The sequence below is a fragment of the Callorhinus ursinus genome, unplaced genomic scaffold (genome assembly GCF_003265705.2).
Source record: "Callorhinus ursinus isolate GAN/ISIS: 27379988/994484 unplaced genomic scaffold, GSC_fseal_2.0 scaffold14, whole genome shotgun sequence".
Taxonomy (NCBI): Eukaryota; Metazoa; Chordata; class Mammalia; order Carnivora; family Otariidae; genus Callorhinus; species Callorhinus ursinus.
In genome coordinates, this window is record NW_027397076.1 from 46410936 (window position 1) to 46436737 (window position 25802).

Below are 25802 nucleotides of genomic sequence, written 5' to 3' on the forward strand. Positions count from 1 at the left end.
CAAGTCTGTCTAGTCTCCCTGCCAGGTGGAGGTAGTTCCCCTGACTCACCCTTTTCTTCCTTGTTCCTATTAATAGAGTGCTCCTGATTGTGACATCACATCCATCCCCTTGGCGATGGAGCTTGTCACTAGGAAGGAAGACTCAGTCGGACAATAGCCAACAAGATGGGTTACTGGGAGCGTCTCCTGAGTGGCACTGAGTGGAGGCCTCAGGGGGTTGGAGCCTTGTGAACAGGGAACCTACCCCCCAACACTTGGAAGGTAAAGAGCCTTGATTCAGAATCCCATTCCAGGCTTCAGGTCTCTTCTCAGCCTATCTGGATTCCCTCTGCTTTTGAAAACCTGATTCTTAAGATTCTTCTGCATAAAGCTTTCTGTGATTAACCCACATCAGTCTGTTCTTCTGTGCATATTTATGTCTGACAGTAACTATTAACTTTTACTTGTTGGTAAATTGCTCAGTCAATTTTATGTCTTTTTATGTGTTTTATGTCTTGTATACTCATTGGGCTCAAGCGTACACCTTAGTTTGAGGACAAGGATTGTGTTTTCTATATCTTTTACACATCTCTACTGGCAAAGGGGCTGTGCGTAGACGATGAAGTTGAGGTTTGGGGCATCCACACAAATAGTGCTTGCAGTTGGTGACTAAGTGGGAGGTCCTTGCTGGCCTTTAGGCCTGATAGGCCTCACTTCAAGTGTTAAATGAGTTCTTGAGGAATTGTGTGCCCTTTGGATTCTTTTGTAAATTGAACCAATTAAAATGTACTAAAGAATTTAATTTAACGTTAAAAATTTTATTTATTTATTTTTATGAGAGAGAGCATGAGCCAGCGGGGAGGGGCAGAGGGAGAGAGAGAGAATCCTAAGCAGGCTCCATGCAAAGCTCAGTACAGAGCCAGATGATGTGGGGCTTAATCCCACGACCATGAGATCATGACCTGAGTTGAAACCAAGAGTCAGACACTTAACCAATGAGCCACCCAGATGCCCCCTAAAGAATTTTAATTTTTTTTTTAAAGATTTTATTTATTTATTTGAGAGAGAGAGAATGAGAGATAGAGAGTATGAGAGGGAAGAGGGTCAGAGGGAGAAGCAGACTCCCCGCTGAGCGGGGAGCCTGATGTGGGACTCGATCCCAGGACTCCAGGATCATGACCTGAACCGAAGGCAGTTGCTTAACCAACTGAGCCACCCAGGCGCCCAAGAATTTTAATTTTAAAATCCCCTGTGGTGGGGCGCCTGGGTGGCTCAGTCGTTAAGCGTCTGCCTTCGGCTCAGGTCATGATCCCAGAGTCCTGGGATCGAGCCCCACATCAGGCTCCCTGCTCTGCGGGGAGCCTGCTTCTCCCTCTCCCCCTGCTTGTGTTCCCTCTCTCGCTGCGTCTCTCTGTTAAATAAATAAATAAAATCTTTAAAAAATAAATAAATAAAATCCCCTGTGGTGGGGCACATGGCTGGCTCAGTCAGTAGACCATATGACTCTTGATTTCAGGAGGCTCTTGATCTCAGGGTCATGAGTTCAAGCCCCATACTGGGTGTAGAGCTTGCTTGCTTGCTTGCTTGCTTACTTACTAAATAAATAAATAAATAGATAAATAAATAAATCCATCCATCCATCCATCCATCCATCCCCTGTGGTAAATCCAGCATGGATCCTAGCATTCTAGAATTAAACAGTCTTTGTGGCATTCTATCCCACCCCCTCATCTCGTGTAAAGAAACTGAATTCCTCAGAAGTTTTTTTTTTTTTTAAGATTTTATTTATTTATTTGAGAGAGAGAGAGCATGAGGGGGGGAGGGTCAGAGGGAGAAGCAGACTCCCTGCTGAGCAGGAAGCCCAATGTGGGACTCGATCCTGGGACTCCAGGATCATGACCTGAGCTGAAGGCAGTCGCTTAACCAACTGAGCCACCCAGGCGCCCAGAAGTTATTTTTCTAAGAGAAGGAGTGACTTCAGTCTGAGGACTCTACTGCTTAAATAAAAAGACCACTTCTTTTCTTTATTTTTCTTAAAGATTTTATTTCTTTAACAGAGAGAGAGAGAGCAAGCACAACCGGGGTGGGGGTGGCAGAGGGAGAGGGAGAGAAAGCTCGCTGCTGAGCTGGAAGCCCAATGCAGGGCTTGATCCCAGGCCCAGACCTGAGCCAAAGGCAGACGCTTAACCAACTGAGCCACCCACCCAGGTGCCCCAAGACCACTTCCTTTCACTTAAAAAGTCAAGAGAGTTGCCTAAAGAGAGCAAGGTCAGTTAGTGGCAAAGCCAGGGCACCTTCTATAACATAATTACCCCCTAATTTAACTATTTTTGTTTTATATGCTGAATTTCAGAATCCTGCAACTTGGAGAGTACCTCAGAACGTATATAGTCCAAGATACTTCTTTTCTTGTGTGGTAAGGGAACTGAGGCCCAGAGCAGTTAGGTTACTTGCCCAAGGTCACACATTTGGTTGGTAATAGAGCTAGAACTGGGTCTCAAGTTTCTGGATTCCCAACTATGTTTTCTTTTTTTCCATACCTATTCCTTCATTGGGAGATTTGTAATGAAATGTGAGACCCTTCACCAGTTAATTTCTTCACTATGTTGAAATTCCTAGAAGTCACCTGTTTCCTTACATTGGAGCAGGTTATAGGACTGAGCCCTGCATCAGGCTCCCTGCCCGGTGGGAAGTCTGCTTCTCCCTCTGCCTCTGCCCCTTCCCCCGCTCATACTCTCTCTTTTTTTCTTTTTAAGATTTTATTTATTTATTTGACAGAGACACAGCGAGAGAGGGAACACAAGCAGGGGGAGGGGGAGAGGGAGAAGCGAAGCAGGCTTTCCTCTGAGTAGGGAGCCCCACGTGGGGCTCGATCCCAGGACCCTGGGATCGTGACCTAAGCTGAAGGCAGACGCTTAACGACTGAGCCACCCAGGCACCCCAATACTCTCTCTTTCTCACTGTCTCTCTCAAATAAATAAAATCTTTAAAATTTAAAAATTTAAAAAGAGAGACAAGGTGCATGGTTTGCACATCTGTACATGGGTTCAAGAAACCCTGAATAAAGGAGGATAAATGTTCAGGTTCCTTTACAATCTGTTTGAAATCCTGGCTCTGTCTAGGGGTCAACCAGAGAAAGCAACTTCAACGACAAGTTAAAAGGGTATAGAAAGGGATCTGAGAAAGCTCTTGCATTTTATGATAATAGTGACGAGAACTATATAGAGAGACCCCAGTGTAACAGTAAAGAAAATAACATAATTACCTGTTGAGTTCTGGCCTGCAGAAAAGAAGGCTGGAAATGCAAGCTTCAGGTTGGGTTTGGGATGTTCAAATCAGGGAGGTTGGCAGAACAGCCCGAAGGGACACCTCAGTGCTACTTTAGTTCAGCTCCCCAATTTGAGTGAAACCTTCGAAGGCCTTTTTTTTTCTATTCTACAACTCAAGGAGAATATCCAGGAAACTGTGCTTCTGTTGGTTATGGTCACTGACTGTGACTCTTGAGGTCCCTGTGGTTTCAGTTTTATTAAACCTTCTGCCCCCAGGGCAGTGAGCAGTTGAGTTCTTGTGAGGCATTGCCCTTGGAATGATAACCTGCTCCTGTGACAGCCCCATGGCAGTGTTGAGAGTCCCAGAGAGCCGAAGGAATAATCAAAGAGCCTAGCCCATCAGGTTGACAGTCTGCCTCGGGGTAGGACAAGGCCAACCAGAGAGCTGGCTTCCAAGGTTGTATATGACATTTGTTTCCCATAGATGACAGATAGGGAATACCCTCATCAGAATATAAATCTAAATTTCCCCTTAATTCTTGAGGCCGCACCCCTGAAAGAATGCAGTTGTGTAAGAGGGGATAAAACAGGAGAATCTCTAATCTGGTAAAAAGGGTTTTGATTAAGAAAGAACAATGCCAGGGTGCCTGGCTGGCTTGGTTGGAGCGTGTGACTCTTTTTTTTTTTATTTTTTAAAGATTTTATTTATTTATTTATTTGAGAGAGCGAGAATGAGAGAGAGAGAGAGCACATGAGAGGGGGGAGGGTCAGAGGGAGAAGCAGACTCCCCGCCGAGCAGGGAGCCTGACGCAGGACTCGATCCCGGTTCTCCAGGATCATGACCTGAGCCGAAGGCAGTCGCCCAACCAACTGAGCCACCCAGGCGCCCCGGAGCGTGTGACTCTTAATCTCTGGGTTGTGAGTTTGAGGCCCCCACTGGGTGTACAGATTACTATAAATAAATAAATAAATAATTAATTAATTAATAAAAAAAACTAGAAAGAACAGTGCTCAGCATCTCTGTAGTTTTGTAAATGCTGACTTTATGGTGGGAACCTTACAGCTCTTAACCCTGACTAGTGGCTTCCCACCCCCTTTGGCCATCCCTTTGCCAACAGAGACAAGTTCTCTGCTATTTATTTTGGGAAATGAGATCTGAGACCCCATTAAGATAAGTTTCAGAATTTGTATTCCTCCTTTTTTTTTTTTTTTAAGATTTTATTTATTTGACAGAGAGACAGTGAGAGAGGGAACACAAGCAGGGGGAGTGGGAGAGGGAGAAGCAGGCTTCCTGCTGAGCAGGGAGCCCGATGCAGGGCTCGATCCCAGGACCCTGGGATCATGACCTGAGCCGAAGGCAGATGCTTAACGACTGAGCCACCCAGGCACCCCAACGTGGAATCTACTTTAAAATAAAATGAAATGAAAGTGCAAATAAATAAATAATAAAATAAAAATTTTTTTAAAGATTTTATTTATTTATTTGACAGAGAGAGACACAGCGAGAGCATGATCACAAGCAGGGGGAGTGCAGGAGGAAGAAGCAGGCTCCCCGCTGAGCAGGAAGCCCGATGCGGGACTCGATCCCAGGACCCTGGGATCATGACCTGAGCCGAAGGCAGACGCCTAACCAACTGAGCCACCCAGGCACCCCAATAAAATTAAGTTTTAAAAAAAGAAAGTACAGGGGCACCTGGCTGGCTCAGTCTGTAGAGTAGGGACTCTTGATCATGAGTTTGAGCCCCATGTTGAGTATAGAAATTACTTAAAAAAATAAAATATAGGGATGCCTGGGTGGCTCAGTCGGTTAGGCGTCTGCCTTTGGCTTAGCTCATGATCCGAGGGTCCTGGGATCGAGCCCCACATTGGGCTCCTTGCTCAGTGGGGGAGCCTGCTCTCCCTCTGCTCGCTGCTCCCCCTGCTTGTGCTCTCTCTCTGACAAAAAATAAAGTAAAATAAAATAAAATGAAAGTACAGTGAAGCACAGTATAGATTCTCGGCTTGCTTTCTATATTGCCCCATAAAAGGAAAATGTTATTTCAGTTTTTGCCTTTGCTCTAAGGATAACGGATCTTTTTTAAAAATTAAATCTTGGGACGCCTGGGTGGCTCAGTCGTTAAGCGTCTGCCTTCGGCTCAGGTCATGATCCCAGGGTCCTGGGATCGAGCCCCACATCGGGCTCCCTGCTCAGCGGGAAGTGTGCTTCTCCCTCTCCCACTCCCCCAGCTTGTGTTCCCTCTCTTGCTGTGTCTTTCTCTGTCAAATAAATAAATAAAATCTTTAAAAAAAATTAAATCTTGCAGAAATACATAACCTGATCAAAAGTAAAATCTTAATGGGGCACCTGGCTGGCTCAGCTGGTAGAGCATGCAACTCTTAAACTCAGGGTTATGAGTTCCAAGCCCCATGTTGGGTGTGGAGCCTATTTAAAATAAAAAAAAAATTTTTTAAAGAAAAAAAACAAAAATAAAATTTTAGTGTCTAGACTTTTTAAAAAATTTATTTGAGATAGAACGAGGGAGAGAGGCAGAGAGCACGAGCAGGGGGTAGGGCAGAGGGAGCGGGAGAAGCAGGCTTACCGCTGAACAGGAAGCCAGACTCAGGCCTCGATCCCAGTACCCTGGGATCACGACCTAAGCCAAAGGCAGCCGCTTAACTGATTGAGCCACCCAGGTGCACCAGTGTCTAGATTTTTTAAAATGTATACGATACACATAGTAATTTTTATTTATTTCTTTTAAAGATTTTATTTTTGGGGCACCTGGGTGGCTCAGTCGTTGAGCATCTGCCTTCGACTTGGGTTGTGATCTCAGGGTCCTGGGATCGAGCCCCACGTCGGGCTCTCTGCTCCGCGGGAAGCCTGCTTTTCCTTCTCCCACTCCCCCTGCTTGTGTTCCCTCTCTCGCTGTGTCTGCCTCTGTCAAATAAATAAATAAAAATCTTAAAAATAAATAAATAAAATAAAGATTTTATTTTTAAGTAATCTCTGAACCAAGCACCCCTAATTTTTTTTTTAAGATTTTATTTATTTAGGGGCACTTGAGTGGCTCAGATAGTTAAGTATCTGCCTTTGGCTCAGGTCATGATCTCAGGGTCCTGGGCTTGAGCCCCATGTCAGGCTCCTTGCTCAGTGGGGAGTCTGCTTCTCCCTCTCCCTCTGCCCCTCACTCATGCTTGCTCTCTCTCTCTCAAATAAATAAATAAAATCTTTAAAAAAAAAGATTTTATTTATTTGAGAAAGAGAGATTCAGTCTGGGTGGGGCAGGGGGGAAGGAGCAGAGGGTAGGGGACAAGCAGATTCTGCACTGAGTGCAGAGCCTGATGAGGGCTCGATCCCATGACCCAGAGATCATGACCTGAGCCAAAATCAAGAGTCGGATGCCTAACCAACTGAGCCACCCGGGTGCCCCCAGGCACCCCTAATTTTTAGTTTTTACATTGTTCTTGGGTGTCTGGGTGGTTCAGTTGGTTAAGCATCTGCCTTCAGCTCAGGTCATGATCCCAGGGTCCTGGGATCGAGCCCCATGTTGGGCTCCCTGCTCACCTGGGAGTCTGTTCCTCCCTCTCCCTCTCCCCCCGCCCCCCCCCACTCATGTGCACGTTCTCTCCCGCTGTCTAAAATAAATAAATCTTTAAAAAAAATTGTTCTTATTAAAATGGAACCATACTATTCATACAAAATGCATTTTGCAACTTGCATTTTTTCAAATTGAGAGGCAGTTTAGCATGGTGGTTAAAAGCTTGGGCTCTGCAGCCAGTCTGCCTGGGTTTGAATCTGGCTCCACCACTTGTGAGCTGTATGATTTTAGACAAGCTTTTTAACCTTTGTGCATCTGTTACTCATCTGTAAAATGTGGATAATGACAGTACTGACCTCATAGAGTAACTTAAAGACTTGTAAGAATTAGATGAGTTAATATACAAGAAATGCTTTGAATATTGCCTAGCATATAGAAATGCTCTGTAAGTGTTGACTTCATTATTATTAGTTTTTACTTCATTATTATTTATTTTTTTTAAGATTTTATTTAGTTGAGAGAGAGAGAATGAGAGAGAGAGAGCACAAGAAGGGGGAGGGTCAGAGGGAGAAGCAGACTCCTTGCTGAGCAGGGAGCCCCATGGGGGACTCGATCCTGGGACTCCAGGATTCATGGCCTGAGTCGCTTAACCAACTGAGCCACCCAGGTGTCCTCATTATTATTTAATTGTATAACTAAAACATCATTATAGAAAAAGTAGGAAAAAAACAATAAAGCAAAACTGTGAGTGAAGTTAAAAGTACTAGAAGGAGGAGCGCCTGGCTGGCTCAGTTGGTGGAGCATGTGACTGTTGATCTTGGGTTTGTGAGTTCCAGTCCCACATTGGGTGTAGAGATTACTTAAAAATAAAAGCTTAGGGGCACTTGGGTGGCTTAGTCGTTAGGCATCTGCCTTCGGCTCAGGTCATGATCCCAGGGTCCTGGGATCAAGCCCCGCATCGGGCTCCCTGCTCGGTGGGAAGCCTGCTTCTCCCTCTCCTACTCCCCCTACTTGTGTTCCCTCTCTTGTTGTGTCTCTCTCTGTCAAATAAATAAAAAAAATCCCCCCAAAAAAAGAAAAAACTTTAAAAAAAGTACTAGAAATAATACTTAGAAACAGCTTTTCTATATCCTTCTAGAAGCTCTTTAATATAAATGTATACACAAATGCTTTATTTTTTTAAAGATTTTATTTATTTGTCAGAGAGAAAGCGCACAAGCAGGGGGAGCGGCAGGCAGAGGGAGAAGCAGGCTTCCCGCCCAGCAAGGAGCCTGATGGGTGACTTGATCCCAGGGACCCCGGGATCATGACCTGAGCTGAAGGCGGACGTTTAACTGGCTGAGCCACCCAGGCATCCCATAAAATACACTTTTTTAACAAAAATAGCAGTATAGTGTATATAATATGTATAAATGTCAAATATATCTAAGTCATATTAATGTCTCCTGTTACTGCATTTTTGGATGAAAGGAATTCTGGATATTTGTGGTGTTTCTAGTTTTTTTGCTATTATGAACAACACTTAGATAAACAACTTAGTATATTGTTTTTACACTCTCGTGTAGTTATTTCCTTAGGCTAAATTCCTGGAAGTAGGATTTCTAGATAAAGGGTATATATTTTGGGGGGATTTACTGTTTAGTTTTGTTTTTCTTATTGTTGTTCTTTTTTTAAAAAGATTTATTTATTTGAGAGAGAGAGCAAGAGAGCACAAGTAGGGGGAGGGGCAGAGGGAGAAGGAGAAGCCGACTTCCTGCTGAGCACGGAGCCTGACATGGGGCTGGATCTCAGGACCTTGGGATCATGACATGAGCCGAAAGCAGACACTTAACTGACTGAGCCACCCAGGTGCCCCATTGTTATTCTTTGTAAGACATTTTTCTATTAGTGAAGTATAGTTGGTTATGTTTTCATATGTATAACATAGTGATTTGACAATTCTATAGGTTCTTTACTCAGTGCTCACCACGGTACACCATGCAACATTATTACAGTACTGTTGACAATATTCCCTAATCTGTACTTATATCCCCATAACTTATTTACTTTATAACTGGAAGTCTGTGGCTTACTTTGTAACCAGAAGTTTGTACCTTTTAATCCCCTTTGCCTATTTTACCCATCCTCAGTGCCCCCCCCACCCCCGCCATTTACTGTTTCTTTTGTTGTGGTTCAGTTTGATCAGCTTTTTCTTGCAAGAGCACCTTTTTTCTTATGGGGCATCTGGGTGGCTCAGTTGGTTAAGCATCTGCCTTCGGCTCAGGTCATGATCCCAGGGTCCTGGGATGGAGCCCTGCATTGGGCTCCTTGCTCAGTGGGGAGTCAGCTTCTCTTTCTCCCTCTGCCCCTCCCTGTCAAATAAATAAATAAAATCTTAAAAAAAAAAAGAATATGACAGGTTATGTGTGTATGTCATGTATGACATAAGGCATGTATAGTGTATGATTCATTTAGTGAATGTTTTGGACATGTTTTAACCTTAATACTTTACTTTCATGATTTAGGATAGTTGTAGACATTTCTTTATTTGAGTATTAGATATACACACACACACACACACACACAAGAAATTTTTTTTAAGTTTATTTATTTAAGTAATCTCTACATTCAGCATGGGGCTTGAACTCATGACCCCGAGATCAAGAGTTTCCCGCTCTTCCAACTGAGCCAGCCAGGCCCCCCAAGAAAATCTTTTACAAAGGTTCAAAGGGATAATTCAGGAAATTAAAATAGATCCTCCTATTCCTGTTCCTTAGTTACCCCTTCTCAACAGCAAGCACTGTTGGCAATTTCTTATGTATCCTTCTGGGGAGTTCCATGCATACATAAGCATATAATACATACATGTTGGTTTTTTCACTCATGGTGGCATACTTTACATATACTGTGTGTACCTTAGTTTTTTTCTCTTAACAGTGTATCTTGGCAGTCTTCTCATACCTGGTGAGTTAAAGGCAGCAGTGCTTTTTTTTTTTCCCCTTCTGATGAATGTTATAGCTATTGTAGAGATATCAAATTATAATTTGTTTATTTAACTGAGGTAGAAATTATAAAGTCAGCAGTTGAACAAATGAATTATGGATATTTGGGGATATTTTTGCTATCCTATAGAAGCCACCTCAGATAGCTCCTCTTCTTGGCTTTTTCTCTTCCCCACCTCTTTCTCCCAACCCTATGTGTGGGTCTGGTCTATCATCCAGAGTGGCAGTAGCTATCATCCAGAACAGACGAACCAGTCTTAGGTTGCATTACTTGAAGTAGAGAGGAAAGGTGGTCATAGTTTCACTGTGTCCATATTGGTCAGTCTGCATGTGGAGCTGTGGGTACCCTGTTTTAGAGGGACAAGGCCATTCTAGAATGCTGTGAGAGAAATGAGTCTGGACTAGGTTGGTATTTCTCATCTGTGCTCTTGCTGCACCCTTGACCTTTCCCAGGAGTGTCTCAGCACAGGGTGACCGACTGTCGGGTGCTGTGGAGAATCCTTTCCTGCCCTGGGTGTTAAACCACACGGTCTCTTATAGTCCATTCTTACTCTAAAGGCAAACATAAAACATAAGGGTAAGAAACCAGGTCCATGGGAGACACTTTGAGGTATGATCAAATTCTGTCATCTTTTATTACTGTACCTCAAAAGTAAAAGCATTCCTGTATTTTTTATTCTAGCGTAATTTCTAAATTTAAAAAGTATATATTTTTTTCATAATGTGGAAGACTGTTTAAAGTTGAATTATGGGGCGCCTGGGTGGCTCAGTTGGTTAAGCGACTGCCTTCAGCTCAGGTCATTAATCCTGGAGTCCCGGGATTGAGTCCTGCATCGGGCTCCCTGCTCGGCAGGGAGTCTGCTTCTCCCTCTGACCCAACTCTCTCTCTCTCTCTCTCTCTCATTCTCTCAAATAAATAAATAAAATTAAAAAAAATAAAGTTAAATTATGACTTCTAAAAAAATGTGTACCTACTAAAGTTTTTGGTAACTAAAAGTAGAAAAAAACCATCCTATCCTACACCCAAATAAAACCACTTGTAACATTTTGTTCATTCTTTCTGGTCTCTTTATGTATGGATTATTTATGAATATATGATGTTCTTAAACAGCTCAGTGTTCAATTTTGTGTCCTTCTGTTTTCACCTTTTGTTATTCTACTGCGTATTCCTCATAAGCATCACTTAAAATAGATACATTATTCCATCAAATGTACTTACATTATCATAATCACTCAACTATATACTTTTCCTGGTCATGTAAATGAGTAAGGAATCATCTGATTTTTTTTTTCTTTTAAGGTTTACTGACATGATTTTTGAAAACCTGTCTGGACTGCTTTTAGCACCATTCTACCTCCCTGCTTCAGAGGTGTCCCTCTTCCTGTTTAACATCATTCCAGATCTCCTGCCTAGCACTGCCTCAGTGACCAGATGCTCTCCTGTCTTTACCTCTCCCCCTTCACTAGCCCTTTCGTCTCTGTACATCAACATCCTGAGGCCTTTCTTATTGAAGGAAACTACCCCCACACAACCCACTTCCTCAGCCTCCTGTCCTCCTCAGGGTAGTTCTCTTTCACTTAGGACCAGTGTGGTCTGAGTCCACTTCCATGCTCCACTACAGCCGCTCTTCAGGGCGCCTCCCAGCTGCAGGCAGCCACGCTCTGCCCTGGTATCCGGTCCCACATCCTGGCCATTTTTTTGTTTTTTTTATCAGACTTGACTGCAGCTTTTGACACTTCCCTCCCCTCCTCCAAGCACTCCACTTCCTTGACTCTTTTATTGTGGTAAAAACACGTAACATAACATTTGCCATCTTAACCATTTTTGAATGTACAGTTCAGAATGTTAAGTATGTTCACATGGTTGTGAAACATCTCCAGAACTTTTTTATCTTACAAAACTGAAACTCTGTACCCATTAAACAAAAAGTCCCCTTCCTCCAACTCCCTTGACTTTTATGAGCCTCTTCTGTCCAGGATTTTCTCTCATCTCATCAATCTTTCTCAGTCTTTTTTTTTTTAAGAAACTACCCGTTTATTTCTTTTTTTTTTTTTTGATTTTATTTATTTGAGAGAGAGAGAGAATGAGAGTTAGAAAGCACGAGAGGGAAGAGGGTCAGAGGGAGAAGCAGACTCCCTGCTGAGCAGGAAGCCCGATGTGGGACTCGATCCCGGGACTCCAGGATCATGACCTGAGCCGAAGGCAGTCGCTTAACCAACTGAGCCACCCAGGCGCCCACTACCCGTTTATTTCTATGAGAAAGAGAGCACGCACAGGTGAGCAGGGGTGGGAGGGAAGTGGAGGGACAAGCAGACCCCCTGCTGAGTAGAGAGCTGAAGCCAGTTTGATCCCAGGACCAGGAGATCACGACCGGAGCCAAAGTCAGGTGCTTAATCTGCTGAGCAACCCTGGCCCCTCTCAGTCTTTTTTGTTTTTTTGACAGGCTCTTTTTTTTTTTTTTCTTTCCTTTTAAATGTCATTGTTAAAGTATTCTCATGCACTCTTGGTGGTGTCTAAATTGAAAATGCCTTTCCAGAGGATAGTATAGAAGTATATTATCTAGAAAAATAAATAGTAGGCACACCATTAAACCCAGCAGTTCCTCCTCTAGGTATCTGTCCTAGGAGAGAGATTGGATTTTGTGTTCCAAAAAAAATCATGTTACCAGGATGTTAATTGCAACATGGTTTGTTTCAGGGGGGACAATGGCAACCAGGCAAACTAAAGTCCTGAGGCGAATGACAAATACACTGTAATCAAGGTTTAGACTGGTAGATTGGAAAATATTTTTTAAGATTGATTTATTTATTTTTAGAGAGAGAGAGCATGAGTGAGAGGGGCAGAGGGAGAGGGAGAGAGAATCTCAAGCAGACTTTGTTGAGTGCAGAGCCTGACATGGGTCTCCATCCCAAGACCCTGAGATCAGGACCTGAGCCCAAACTAAGAGTCGGACACTTAACCGACTGTGCCACCCAGGTGCCCCTGGAAAAAAAATTTTTTTTAAAGATTTTTATTTTTTGACAGCGAGAGAGGGAACACAAGCAGGGGGAGTGGGAGAGGGAGAAGCAGACTCCCCGCTGAACAGGGAGCCCGATGCGGGGCTCGATCCTAGGACCCTGGGATCATGACCTGAGCCAAAGACAGACGCTTAATGACTAAGCCACCCAGGTGCCCCTGGAAATTTTTTTTTTAAAGACATTTTTAAGTAATCTCTATATCCAACATAGAGCTTAAACTCAAAACCCTGAGATCAAGAGTCACATGCTCCACCGACTGAGCTAGCCAGGTGCCCCTGGAAATTTTTATCACTAGAATGTAGACTACACGAGAGCAGGGACCTTGTCTGTCTTGTCCATACATGAATCTATGTACAGCAAAGAAGGTGAATTGGAAGAATGAGTGTATACCAAGCAATGGATGGGGGAGAGGAAAGTGGGAAGAAAGGCTAATAATCACATTCTCTGAGTCTTTTAAAATGAGAATATAGTCATATATTACTTGTGAAAAAAGGAAGGCTAGGAAATAAAGCAAAGGCTTTAAAGGCTCAGCTGGTTAAGCATCTGCCTTCAGCTCGGGTCATGATCCCAGGGTCCTGAGATCGAGCCCTACTTCGGGATCCTTGCTCAGTGGGCAGCCTGCTTCTTCCTTTCCCTCTGCCTCTCCCCCCTGCTTGTGCTCTCTCTTTCTCAAATAAATAAATAAAATCTTTAAAAAAAATAAAAACAAAAAAGAAATAAAGCAAAGAACCAGTGCTGTCCAGGGTTCTGTATTCTTCAGACCCACCCTCATTTTTTCTTTTTAAAGATTTTACTTACTTATTTGAGAGAGAGAGAGAACACAAGTAGGAGAGAGGGAGAGGGAGAAGCAGACTGCCTGCTGAGCAGGGAGCCCGATGTTGGACTCGATCTCAGGACCCTGGGATCATGACCTGAGCCAAAGGCAGGCACTCAACCCACTGAGCCACCCAGGCGCCCCCCACCCCCACTCATTTTCTCTTTCTATTCTTTTTTCTTTTTAAGATTTTATTTATTTGCGAGAGAGAATGAGAGACAGCATGAGGGGGGGAGGGTCAGAGGGAGAAGCAGACTCCCCACTGAGCAGGGAGCCCGATGCGGGACTCGATCCCAGGACTCCAGGATCATGACCTGAGCCGAAGGCAGTTGCCTAACCAACTGAGCCACCCAGGCACCCTTATTCTTTTTTTTTTTTTTTAAAGATTTTTATTTATTTGACAGAGACAGCGAGAGAGGGAACACAAGCAGGGGGAGTGGGAGAGGGAGAAGCAGGCTTCCTGCTGAGCAGGGAGCCCGATGCAGGGCTCGATCCCAGGACCCTGGGACCATGACCTGAGCTGAAGACAGACACTTAACGACTGAGCCACCCAGGCGCCCCTAGATTGTTTCTCCTAAATGCCTTGATTTGAAATGCCTTTATACTTTTTTTTTTTTTTAAGATTTTTTATTTATTTATTTTTGAGAGAGAGAATGAGAGAGAGAGAAAGCACATGGGGGGGAGGGTCAGAGGGAGAAGCAGACTCCCTGCCGAGCAGGGAGCCCGATGCGGGACTCGATCCAGGGACTCCAGGATCATGACCTGAGCTGAAGGCAGTCGCTTAACCAACTGAGCCACCCAGGCGCCCCCTTTATACTTTTTTGATCTCAATTTTTACAATAACGTCCTGAAAAGGTCTCACTTTCTCTTATCTTCCCTATCCCCTACTTTTTCTAGACAGCTGCCAGAATTATCTGACTAAAACAGAAAACTGATCATGTCAATTTCTTTATCATGTCAATTTCTTAATCCTTTAGGATTCAAAGAATCTCCTCACAAGATTCTTATTAATTACAAAGGAATAAAATAGTAACTCTATAGTAGAGAAAGCTCGCCAGCAGCACTTAACCAAAGGATCAGAGTCAGTGTCACCAGGAAAGGTGCAAATCAACATGTGCTCCTAATGTGATATATTAAGAATACTGTATTACTTCCATGGCATTTTTGCCCATGTTGAAACCTGAATTTATTTATTTATTTATTTATTTTTAAAGATTTTATTTATTTATTTGAGAGAGAGCACATGAAGGGGGAGGGTCAGAGGGAGAAGCAGACTCCCTGCTCAGCAGGGAGCCCAATGTGGGACTTGATCCTGGGACCCCAGGATCATGACCTGAGCCGAAGGCAGTTGCTTAACCAACTGAGCTACCCAGGTACCCTGCAACCTGAATTTAATCAGGAGGAAACATCAGGCAAACCCACACTGAGAGACCTTCTCATTATACTAGCCTGTATTCTTAAAAAATACCAAGGTGGGGCGCCTGGGTGGCTTACTCGGTTGAGCCTCTGCTTTTGGCTAAGGTTATGATCCCAGGGTCCTGGGATCCAGCCCTGTGTTGGGCTCAGTGGGGAGCCTGCTTCTCCCTCTGCTTGTGCTCTCTCTCTCTTTCTGTCAAATAGATAAATCTTTAAAACATAATAAAGAAAAAAGAAAAATCAAGGTCATGAAAGTCCCAAAAGCATTAGTAATTTTTTCAGATTAAAAGAGTTTAAAGGGGCACCTGGGTGGCTCAGTCGGTTGAGTGTCCGATTCTTGATTTCGGCTCAGGTCATGATCCCAGGGTCAGGGTCATGAGATTGAGCCCTGCATGGGATTCCATGCTCAGCAGGGAGTCTGTTTGAGATTCTCTCCCTCTGTCCCTCTCCCCTGCTTGCACGCGCACGCTCTCTCAAATAAAAAAAAAAATCTTTAAAAAAAAATAAAAGTTTATTTTTATTTTTTTAAATTTTATTTATTTATTTGAGAGACAGAGAGAATGAGAGAGAAAGCACATGAGATGGGGGGAGGGTCAGAGGGAGAAGCAGACTCCCTGGTGAGCAGGGAGCCCGATGCAGGACTCGATCCCGGGACTCCAGGATCATGACCTGAGCCGAAGGCAGTCGCTTAACCAACTGAGCCACCCAGGCGCCCAAAAATAAAAGTTTAAAGAAGCTTGGCAATTCAACGCAGCACGTAGTCTTGAATGTTCTTTTGTTAAAGGAGATTATTGGGACAAGTGGCAAAATTGGAAGAGGGTTTGTAAATAATAGTATTATGTCAATGTTAATATCCTGATTTCTATAATTTTACTATCATGATATAAGAAGTTTTTTTTTAAGATTTTATTTATTTGACAGAGAGGGTGGGGGGAGAGAGCGAGCACAAGCAGGGGGAGCAGCAGAGGGAGAAGCAGGCTCCCCACTAAGCAAGGAGCCCGATGTGGGCTTGATCCCAGGACTCTGGGATCACCAGAGCCGAAGGCAGATGCTTAACTGAGCTACCCAGGCACCCCAGATAATACTCTTTTTAGGAAGTACGCAATAAAGTTATTTAGGGATAAAGGCATCCAGTATATAATTTATTCTTAAGCAGTTCAGAAAATTTTTATCTATTCATGTATATAGAGAGGGATTATAAAAAAATGTGGTAAAATGTTAACATTTAGGGAATCTAGATGAAGGGCATATGGGATCTTTTTACTATTTGTGGAACTTTTCTGAAAGTCTGAAATTGTCAAAATAAAAGATTTTTTTTTTTAAGATTTTGTTTATTTATTTGAGAGAGTGAGAGAGCACAAGCAGCAGGGAGGGGCAGAGGGAGAGGGAGAAGCCGACTCCCCACTGAGCAGGGAGCCCGATGCGGGGCTCAATTCCAGCACCCTGGGATTATGACCTGAGCCGAAGGCAGACGCTTAACAACTGAGCCACACAGGTGCCCAAAAGAAAAGATTAAAAGGTATAAATGTATGTCAACAAAGGAAATCCTTCAGGTCCTCCCCTAGCTTTCAGGTTAATTCCAAGTCTAGTGAAGTGTCCCAGGGCCTTCAGTGCTTTGCTCCTGCCTGCCTCTCTGTGCATCTTCCAGCATATCTCTGCACAAACCCTTAGCTGACTTCTTGCTTCTTGCTTCATGCTATTTTATCTACCCTAGAAGACCCATGCCCTGCTCCATTATGCTAACTCCTCATTTTTTAAAATAGTGGTTCTCAACCAGGGGTGATTTTTGTCCCCCAGAGGATATATGCCAATGTCTGGAGACATTTTGGGTGTCAAAACTGGAGGACTACTACCAACTTCTGGTTGGGGGGAGGCCAGGGATGCTGCTAAACATTCTTCAGTGCACAGGCCGGCCCACTACAACAAGGAACTTTCTAGCCCAAATGACTATAGTGCTGTAGCTGTGAACCCTTGTTTTAAACATACTGTGAGAGCCATTTCTGAGAAGTCTTTCTGACCATCATCCCCAGTCTGATTTAGATCTCTCTCTTTTTTGTTTTAAGATTTTATTTATTTATTTTGAGAGAGAGAGAGAGAGACAGCACAAGAGGGGGGCGGGTCAGAGGGAGAAGCAGGCACCCTGCCGAGCAGGGAGCCCAGTGCAGGAGTTGATCCTGGGACTCCAGGATCATGACCTGAGCCAATCGCCTAACCAACTGAGCCACCCAGGCACCTCCCTGCCCCCCTGCCGGCTCCTTTTTTAAATTCAAATTCAAGTTAGTTAACATATAGTGTAGTATTGGTTTCAGGAGTAGAATTTAGTGATTCATCACTTACATATAACACCCAGTGCTCATCACATCAAGTGCCCTCCTTAATACCCATCACCCAGTTAGCCCATCCTCCTACCTGCCTTCCCTCCAGCAACCTTCAGTTTGTTTTCTATAGTTAAGAGTTACTTAGTTTGCCTCCGCCTCTGTTTTTATCTTACTTTCTTTTTCCTTCCCTTCCCCTATGTTCATCTGTTTGGTTTCTTAAAGTCCACATGTGAGTGAAATCATATGATAATTGTCTTTCTCTGATTGACTTATTTTGCTTAGCATAATACACTCTGCTTCCATCCACATCATTGCAAATGGCAAAATTTCATTCTTTTTGATGGTAGAACTCCCTCTTCTGTGTTCCTCTATTACCTTGTGCTTTTCTCCTCATCACTTAATCTCATAGGGACTAGGTTTTATTAGGCTTATTTTTTTTTTAAGATTTTATTTATTTATTTGAGAGAGAGAGAGAGAGAGAAACAGCATGAGAGGGGAGAAGGTCAGAGGGAGAAGCAGGCTCCCCGCCAAGCCGGGAGACCAACGTGGGACTCGATCCCAGGACTCCGGGACCATGACCTGAGCCGAAGGCAGTCGCCTAACCAACTGAGCCACCCAGGCACCCTTATTAGGCTTATTGATGTGTAGCTAGTACTCAGTAAATGTCTAGTAAATGAATACTATGTAGATTGTTTTACAGTATGGTTTTTTGGCTAAACTTTTAAAAACGAGGTTTTAGGATTAAAGGAAAACATTGCTCTTAATTTATCCTTCCCTGCCCGACTTCTGATATTAATATGCTATTTCTTTACTATTGTAGAAGCCAGGATTCTTTTGGTTGTAAAGTAGAGAAACCCAGCTCAAAGTAGGGTAAGCTAAAAGAGGATACTAAGGTGTTTCACAGAAACTACAGACAGGAAGGCTTTGGGAACAAACCAGGCGCTTGAAGCCTCAGGACTCTTTCCAGCTCTTATCTAAGCCTTTCTCACTGTGTCTGTTCCAAGCTTTTCTTTCCATCTGTAGATTTTTGTCTTCCTCAGTCCACATGACAGCCAGAGAAATACCAAGTTAACTTTCTTGGTGTTCAGCTCAAATAAATTCTTAGGGATAGGATCCATTGGCCCCACTTGGGTAGGATAACCCTTTGCCCAATCAGTTGTAGCTTACAGTGAGGTCTAAGTACAAGCGAGGCAACTCCCACTGGAGCCATGTGGATGAGAGAGAAAGGAGCATGAACCCTGTAGTGTGGCTGCTGGGTGACTAGTGTCATGGGGTGGGCTGCAGCTCTCTCTAATTGAGGTATACACGGGGCGCCTGGGTGGCTCAGATGGCTAAGGGTCTGCCTTCAGCTCAGGTCTGGGATCAAGCCCCATGTTGGGCTCCCAGCTCAGTGGGGCATCTGCTTCTCCCTCTCCCTCTCCCTCTGCCTCTCCCCCTGCTTGTGCTCTGTCTCTCTCTCACAAATGAATAAATAAAAATCTTTTTAAAAAATAATAATTGCGGTACACAGAACGAAGACACTGTGGGCTGCTCTTGTTCTCTGACCACCATCCTCGTTCAGTTCAGTGAGGTGTAACAAGGAGAATCACAGGAACCTCAGTTCTGGGTTTTACATTGTATTGTGTTATGTCTTCAATATCACCGTTCATGTACTCACCCTAATCCATCACTGTTTATGGATTCAAGAGAATTACATCCTTTGCTTCCATTTTTTTTTCCTATTATGTTGGTCTTGGAACAGATCAGATGTCTGAGGGGAGACACATATGTGGTAGGTAACGCCCCCACCCCATTTTATAGGCGACAGTCTGGCCAAGGTGGTTTACAGTGACAATTTCAGAGGGATTGTTTATAAGCTTTAAGTAATCTCCACACTCATTGTGGGGCTCGAGCTCACAACCCCAAAATCAACAGTCGCATGCTCTACCGACTGAGCCAGCCGGGCACTCCAGGATTTTTCTCAGTTGAAAGAGACAAAAACCCAGCTCAAACTAGCCTACACGTAATAGAGAATTTGTTGGCTCCTGTAACTGATGTTCAAAAGGTGATTGTGGCTTTAGGCATGGCTGAATCCAGGACCTCAGATGATCTCATCTGAATTGTCTCTCAGCTCTGCTTTCTTCATTATTTCCTTCATTCTATAAGCAGGCTCTCCTCATTGATGGCAGAAATGATCTCAATACCTCATCCTACCAGCTGTGCAACCCCAGGGGAAAGAGCCACTCTTGGGAGCTCCATAGAAGTGCCAGGCATCACTCTCACTGTCCTGGGTTGGGTCACATGTCCACAGGAAGCAGGCTATGATTCCTAAAGGAAAACTGGTGCTATTTACAGAAAATGGGATATTAGATAGGTGAAGTAGGAGATGTCCACTATGCCCTCACTGCTGGAAGCTTCTACTGAAAGCAGCATTTGAACACACCAAACGTGTTATTGATTTTTAAGGAACTGTGCTTGGTGCTACATTGGATGCAGAACTAAGTTTCTGGTCTTTTTTTTTTTTTTTTTTAAGATTTTATTTATTTATTCATGAGAGACCCAGAGAGAGAGAGAGTGAGAGAGAGGCAGAGGGAGAAGCAGGCTCCCAAGGAGCAGGGAGCCTGATGCGGGACTCGATCCCAGGACTCTGGGATCATGACCTGAGCCGAAGGCAGACGCTTAACCATCTGAGCCACCCAGGCGCCCCTAAGTTTCTGGTCTTAAGGAATTTTTATTTTTATTTGTTTGTTTTTAAGTTTTAATTTATTTATTCATTTTAAGTTATCTCTACACCCAACGTGGGGCTCAGACTCATGACCCTGAGATCAAAAGTGGCATGCTCTACTGACTGAGCCAGCCAGGCGCCCCTGCTCTTAAGGAATTTTTAATCAAGTAATAGAAATTAAACATATATATAAATAATGATTACTATCATGTGTTGAGTGCCTACTATGGGACAGTAGGCACTTTGTTAAATGTGTTTTGTTTTGTTTTTTTAAGATTTATTTATATATTGGGCGCCTGGGTGGCTCAGTTGGTTAAGCGACTGCCTTCGGCTCAGGTCATGATCCTGGAGTCCCGGGATCGAGTCCCACATCAGGCTCCCTGCTCGGCAGGGAGTCTGCTTCTCCCTCTGACCCTCTGCCCTCTTGTGCTCTCTATCTCTCTCGTTCTCTCTCTCTCAAATAAATAATCTTTAAAAAAAAAGATTTATTTATATATTTTAGAGAGAACACGTACTGGGGGTGGGGGCAAAGGGAGAGAGGGAAGGAGACTTCCTGCTGAGCTTGGAGCCCAACACAGTGCTTGATCTCATGACCCCAAGACCACGACCTGAGCTGAAATCGAGTTGGACCCTCAACTGACTGAGCCCCCCAGGCACCCCTAAATGTTTTATATACATAATCTCTTTGTGGATAACTCTGAAAGTCACTTCTATTTTTATTTATACCCATTTTATCTATTTAAATAAAAATAAACAGGCTTAGGAAGTTTATGTAGCCTGCCCAAGGTCACATAACTAGTGAAGAGTAGCTGATGAATCCAATCGGTTTTGACTCAATCCAGTGCTGTACTTTAGCTTGCACTGACCTAGCAAGGTCTTTCTGCATTCCATTCTTTCTGCCCTTTTAAGTCGGACACCGTGATTCTAAATTCCTGAGAACTATCTGACTTAGCTCATCTTTTCTAGGACATCACAGTTGATGGCTGGTCTCTTGCGTGGCCTCCCTCATATTAGGTGCCCATCCTCGATCCAGTTAGCCCACCAGTTGGACATCCACAGGAGGGTTTCAGTCACTGTTCAGCGACTTCTTTGGGTTTGACCCTTAGAAAGTCCGAAGAGGAGGCATGGCAGCCTCACTGCTCTTTGAGTCCTTGCTCCTCTGAACCTCCCTTCTTTATCCCCATCACTACCACCCAAGTTCAGACTATCACTATCTCTCTCCTGCCTACACGTTCTTCCTGTCTCCAGTCTCACCCCTGTTGACAGAGTGAAGAATACTTTTATTGCATCGTTCCTTTGAAGTCTTTCAGTGGTTTCCCATAGCCTTCAGGGTAAAGCCCAAACTCCTTACATAAGATTTCTCATGGCCTGACCCTTGCTTGCCTCTCTAGCCTTGTATCTAGACACTCCCTCCTTTGGATCCTTCAGATCAGCCTTTTTCTGAACCACTCAGAGTTCCCTGAACCTATCATATGTTCTCTTACTTCTGGGCTTTTGAATGTGTGGTTTCAGGTGCCTAAAGCCCTAAAGATAATGCCCCACCCTGCCCCCCACCCCCAGCACCCAGCTACTCTTGCTTGTCCTGTTGATGGCACCTACTCCTGTAAAACTTGTCAAAATCACCCTCTCCTCTCAGCCTGGGTTAGGTATCCACATCTTTTGCCCTCCTAATGCCCTGTCAAGGCATTTATCATTTCATATTTTATTTTATTTTTTAAAGATCTTATTTATTTATTTGAGATAGAGCGAGAGCGAGTGAGAGAGCACAAGCAGGGGGAGTAGCAGAGGAAGAGGGAGAAGCAGGCTCTCCACTGAGCAGGGAGTCCGACATGGGGCTCGATCACAGGACCCTGATATCATGACCTGAGCTGAAGGCAGGTGCTTAACTGACTGAGCCACCCAGGCACCCCCATTTCATACTTTATTTTATTTTTATTTTTTTATTTTTTAAGGATTTTATTTATTTATTTATTTGACAGAGAGAGGGAACACAAGCAGGGGGAGCAGCAGAGGCCGAGGGAGAAGCAGTCTTCCCGCTGAGCAGGGAGCCCGATGCAGGGCTCGATCCCAGGACCCCGGGATCATGACCTGAGCTGAAGGCAGGACGCTTAATGACTGAGCCACCCAGGCGCCCCCCCCATTTCATATTTTAGATGTATGCTTATGTAGTATCTTCTCCTGTTAGAATTAAGTTTCTTGAGTCAGATCCCCCCCCCAAATGACTGGCACGTAGTAGGCGCTAAATAAATACTTTTTGAACAAATGAGTGGATCTTGGCAGTGAGTTCAGATTGGCACGTATTTGTGGCTTCTTTTGAACTGGGTTTTTTTTTCCTCTTGCTCCTTCCAGGACCTGGGTTTCAGTGATGAGACATGGGGTATGATGTAACCCGTTTCCAGGGGGATGTTGACGAAGACCTTATCTGTCCTATTTGCAGTGGAGTCTTGGAGGAGCCAGTCCAGGTGAGTTGGTCTGATGGCAGTTTTGGTGGGAGCCATAGACGACAGTGGAGCTAATAGAAAATATAAGGCACTGTGTTCTGGCTCCCCTTCCCCCACACATGTACACAGATGAGAGGTTTGGTGCAGAGAAGCAGTGGTGGCTGCAAAAGGAATAGGGCCTTCCAGAGTCTGTCTAGAGGTGGATGCCACAGAAGTCCTGTGCTTCAGTTTTTCTTCTGATGTTGCGCTGAGATTTTTCTGCTGTAAAATGGTCACCTTTTTTCTGTCTTTGGACAGTAGTTCAGGAACTTCCTTTCCTCTGCAGGGGCTCTGACTAGGTTCCATATTCCTAGCTACGATTGAACTTTTAGACTTTCCTGATAAGTTCTCTCTCTGTGATGATGTAATGTTTCACTTAATCAGCCGGTCTGCCTGCAGGCCTTTTCAGCCTGCTTACCAACTAACAAACAAGGAGTAGGGACTCTGTGTATTGTCCCCTTTTCTTCCTGGGATTTATTAGAAAAACCAGTTTTTGATGCAGCCTTGTACTCTGCATTTTGACATGAAAGCTGCCACCTTCAATAGGTCATTTCCCTACAAGCCTTGCCAGACCAGTCAGTTGTATCTTCCTGGGGCGAGTATGAGGAGAAACTCGTGATTAACAGGGAAGTGTAAGGAGTGAGATGAATTCTTAGCAACAGTATTCATGGACATCATCCTGTGTGGTTCTTACTGCTTGCCTTCTGTAAATACCAGTTAATCCTCTGCCACTCCTGGCTAGCTAGACCTAATCCCATTTTCCAAACCAGGACACTAGTCAGTAAGGTCTCATGGCCCTTCCCCTACTCACTGCTTATACAACTCCCAGGGGCTCCTCTTGATCCTTTGAGTTTATTCTTACTCCAGTTTTCACCCATCCAAAGGAGCGCAGATGCCTGAGCTGACTGAATCAGACTGCATTCCAGCAGCAGCTAGCCCTGGACCTAACCCCTATCCAGGCCTTTGCAGCCACCTGCCATTAGAAGCAGATGGGCTGGGTGTGGAGCAAGCTCTCCTGGTGGTGTCAAGAGGTCATGGGCTGTGTCAGTTCCTTCCCTCCCCTGGCACTGTCATTTGAGGTGAGTCACGTGTGGAGAAGTCAATGTGGGTTCGTGACAGTCCAAGTCAGGAGCCACCCCCCACCTCTGCCTTCTGAAGAACAGGTCAGGCAGACCTCAGGATGCCAGGTTACCAGACACATACCCAAGGGTAGAAGGCACCTGTTAGGAATGCTGATTTCCCTACATCTTTTTTTTTTTTTTTAAGTAATCTCTACCCCCGATATGGGGCTCAAACTCACGACCCTGAGATAGAGTTGCACACTCCTCCAACTGAGCCAGCCAGGCGCCCCCCTACATATTTATTTAAGTTTTGAATAGGCAATAAATTCATGTGGTTCAGAAATCAAAACAGTATAAAAAGGCATACAGTGAGAACTCTTACTCCATCCTTGTCCCAGCCCATGTAACCCACCCCCCCCCAAGTTAACTCTTTGTAGTAGTTTATTTGTCCAACTTTTCTTACACAGAACGTAGCACATTCTGCATATTTTTTTTTAAAGATTTTATTTATTTATTTGAGAGAGAGAGAGAATGAGAGATAGAGAGCATGAGAGGGAAGAGGGTCAGAGGGAGAAGCAGACTCCCCGCCGAGCAGGGAGTCCGATGTGGGACTCGATCCCGGCACTCCAGGATCATGACCTGAGCCGAAGGCAGTCGCTTAACCAACTGAGCCACCCAGGCGCCCACATTCTGCATATTTTTGCAGGGGTGGCAGGATTGGATGGGGTGGTCATGAGAGAGGTGACAGTTGGAACGAGATCTGAGTAATATGGGGATGTTCTGCTGAAATTGAGTGGAAGAGCGTTTCAGTCAAAGAGAAGCCTCAAAAGTAAAGCTCCTGAGGCGGGAGTGAGCTGGATGTAAACAAAGAACAGAAAGGAGGCCAGACTAGCCTGAACACAGTGCTGGGAGCGTGGTGTGAGGTGAGAAGAGGTCGGAGGCACAGGGCCAGATCCAGCAGAATTTTATAGGTCCTGAGTAGGAGTTTGGATTTATTTTAAGTACGGTGGGAAGCCATTGTAAAGTTTGAGGCAGGGGAGTGATAAGATTTAGTTTTCATTTTGAAATGATCACTCTGGCTGATGAAGGTAGACTGAATTTTAAAGGGGTGGGGTAGAAGTAGGGAGGCCACCTGGAAGATGTACTTAATAATGTAGGTGAGAGATGATAGCTTGAACTGGGTTCGTGGCAGGACAGATGGGGAAAAGTGGACAAATTTAGGGGTTGTTTTTTTTTTTTTTGAGATCTGTAAAGATTTTGAAAAGACTCAAATATGTCTTTGAGTGAAAAATAAAAAATCTACTGACAGTTGGATTAGTGACATTGAGAATGACTTTTTTTTTCTTTTAAAGATTTTATTTATTTATTTGACAGAGGGAGAGAGAGAGTGCACAAGGAAGGGCGGCAGGCAGAGGGAGAGGGAGAAGCAGGCTCCCCGCTGAGCGGAGAGCCCTACATGGGGCTCGATGCCTGGACCCTGGGATCATGACCTGAGCTGAAGGCAGACATTTAACCAACTGAGCCACCCAAGTGCCCTGAAAATGACTTCTTCCTTTATGAGGCCTTTCTGTGTTTCCAGTCTTTGGTATCTGTGAGCATCTCGAAGGCAGAACCTGTTTTTGTATCTTAAACACCTAGCAGAGTGTTTGGGACATGGCACGCCATTTATTCATCAACTACTAAGTGCATACTGTTTGTCCCATGCCAGAAGCCAGATGGTGTCTCCACCGAAGCCCAGGACTCCTCTCACTTTGAGGGATTCACTTCAGAGATTATCTGAGTTATCAGGGAAGGAAGCTGAAATAGGATCTTTATGAAACTGAAAAGAATGTGATTCTATGAGGAATTGGCTCTGTTTTGGAGGATAGACCTTGCCATTAGGATGCAGGCAATGCCTCAGGTCAACCCTCATAAGATAGGAACTTGGGCCCCTACAGAGAGGACTCTCAACCTCTCACCAGGAGTTCCAGGCTTTTGTTTTGTTTTGCTTTGCTTTCCTACATTGCATTTTTGCCAGTAAATCTCTTCCCTGTGTCCTCTCTACTCATCCTTCAAGACCCGTATCAAATTCTGTCCTCTCCATAAATACGTGCCCTGACTGACCTAGCCTAGAAGGATCTCGTCCTCCTCTGGACTTTGGCATTTATTGTGTATGCAATCCAGTTGGCAATTAATCAGCTGTCTTATGTCATCTCTCCTATTGTCCTGGAATATTATTTATACCTCTTACTATTATGTAACTTT

At 44.3% G+C, this 25802-nt stretch overlaps 1 protein-coding gene across 3 annotated transcripts in view; it reads left to right on the plus strand.

The window, feature by feature from the left end:
- The window catches only part of RNF41 (ring finger protein 41), a 32993-nt gene that overhangs the window by 2612 nt on the left and 4579 nt on the right, over window positions 1-25802 (plus strand). For 2 of the 3 annotated variants that reach the window (XM_025882926.2, XM_073900839.1), the window contains exons 2-3: window positions 77-261; window positions 22367-22479. In XM_025882926.2, the coding sequence (XP_025738711.1) occupies window positions 22390-22479 (90 nt within the window). In that variant the 5' untranslated portion in view covers window positions 77-261; window positions 22367-22389. Of the gene's footprint in view, window positions 1-76; window positions 262-22366; window positions 22480-23381; window positions 23577-25802 lie in introns of those variants that run through there. The other variant, XM_025882927.2, reaches the window with a different exon arrangement.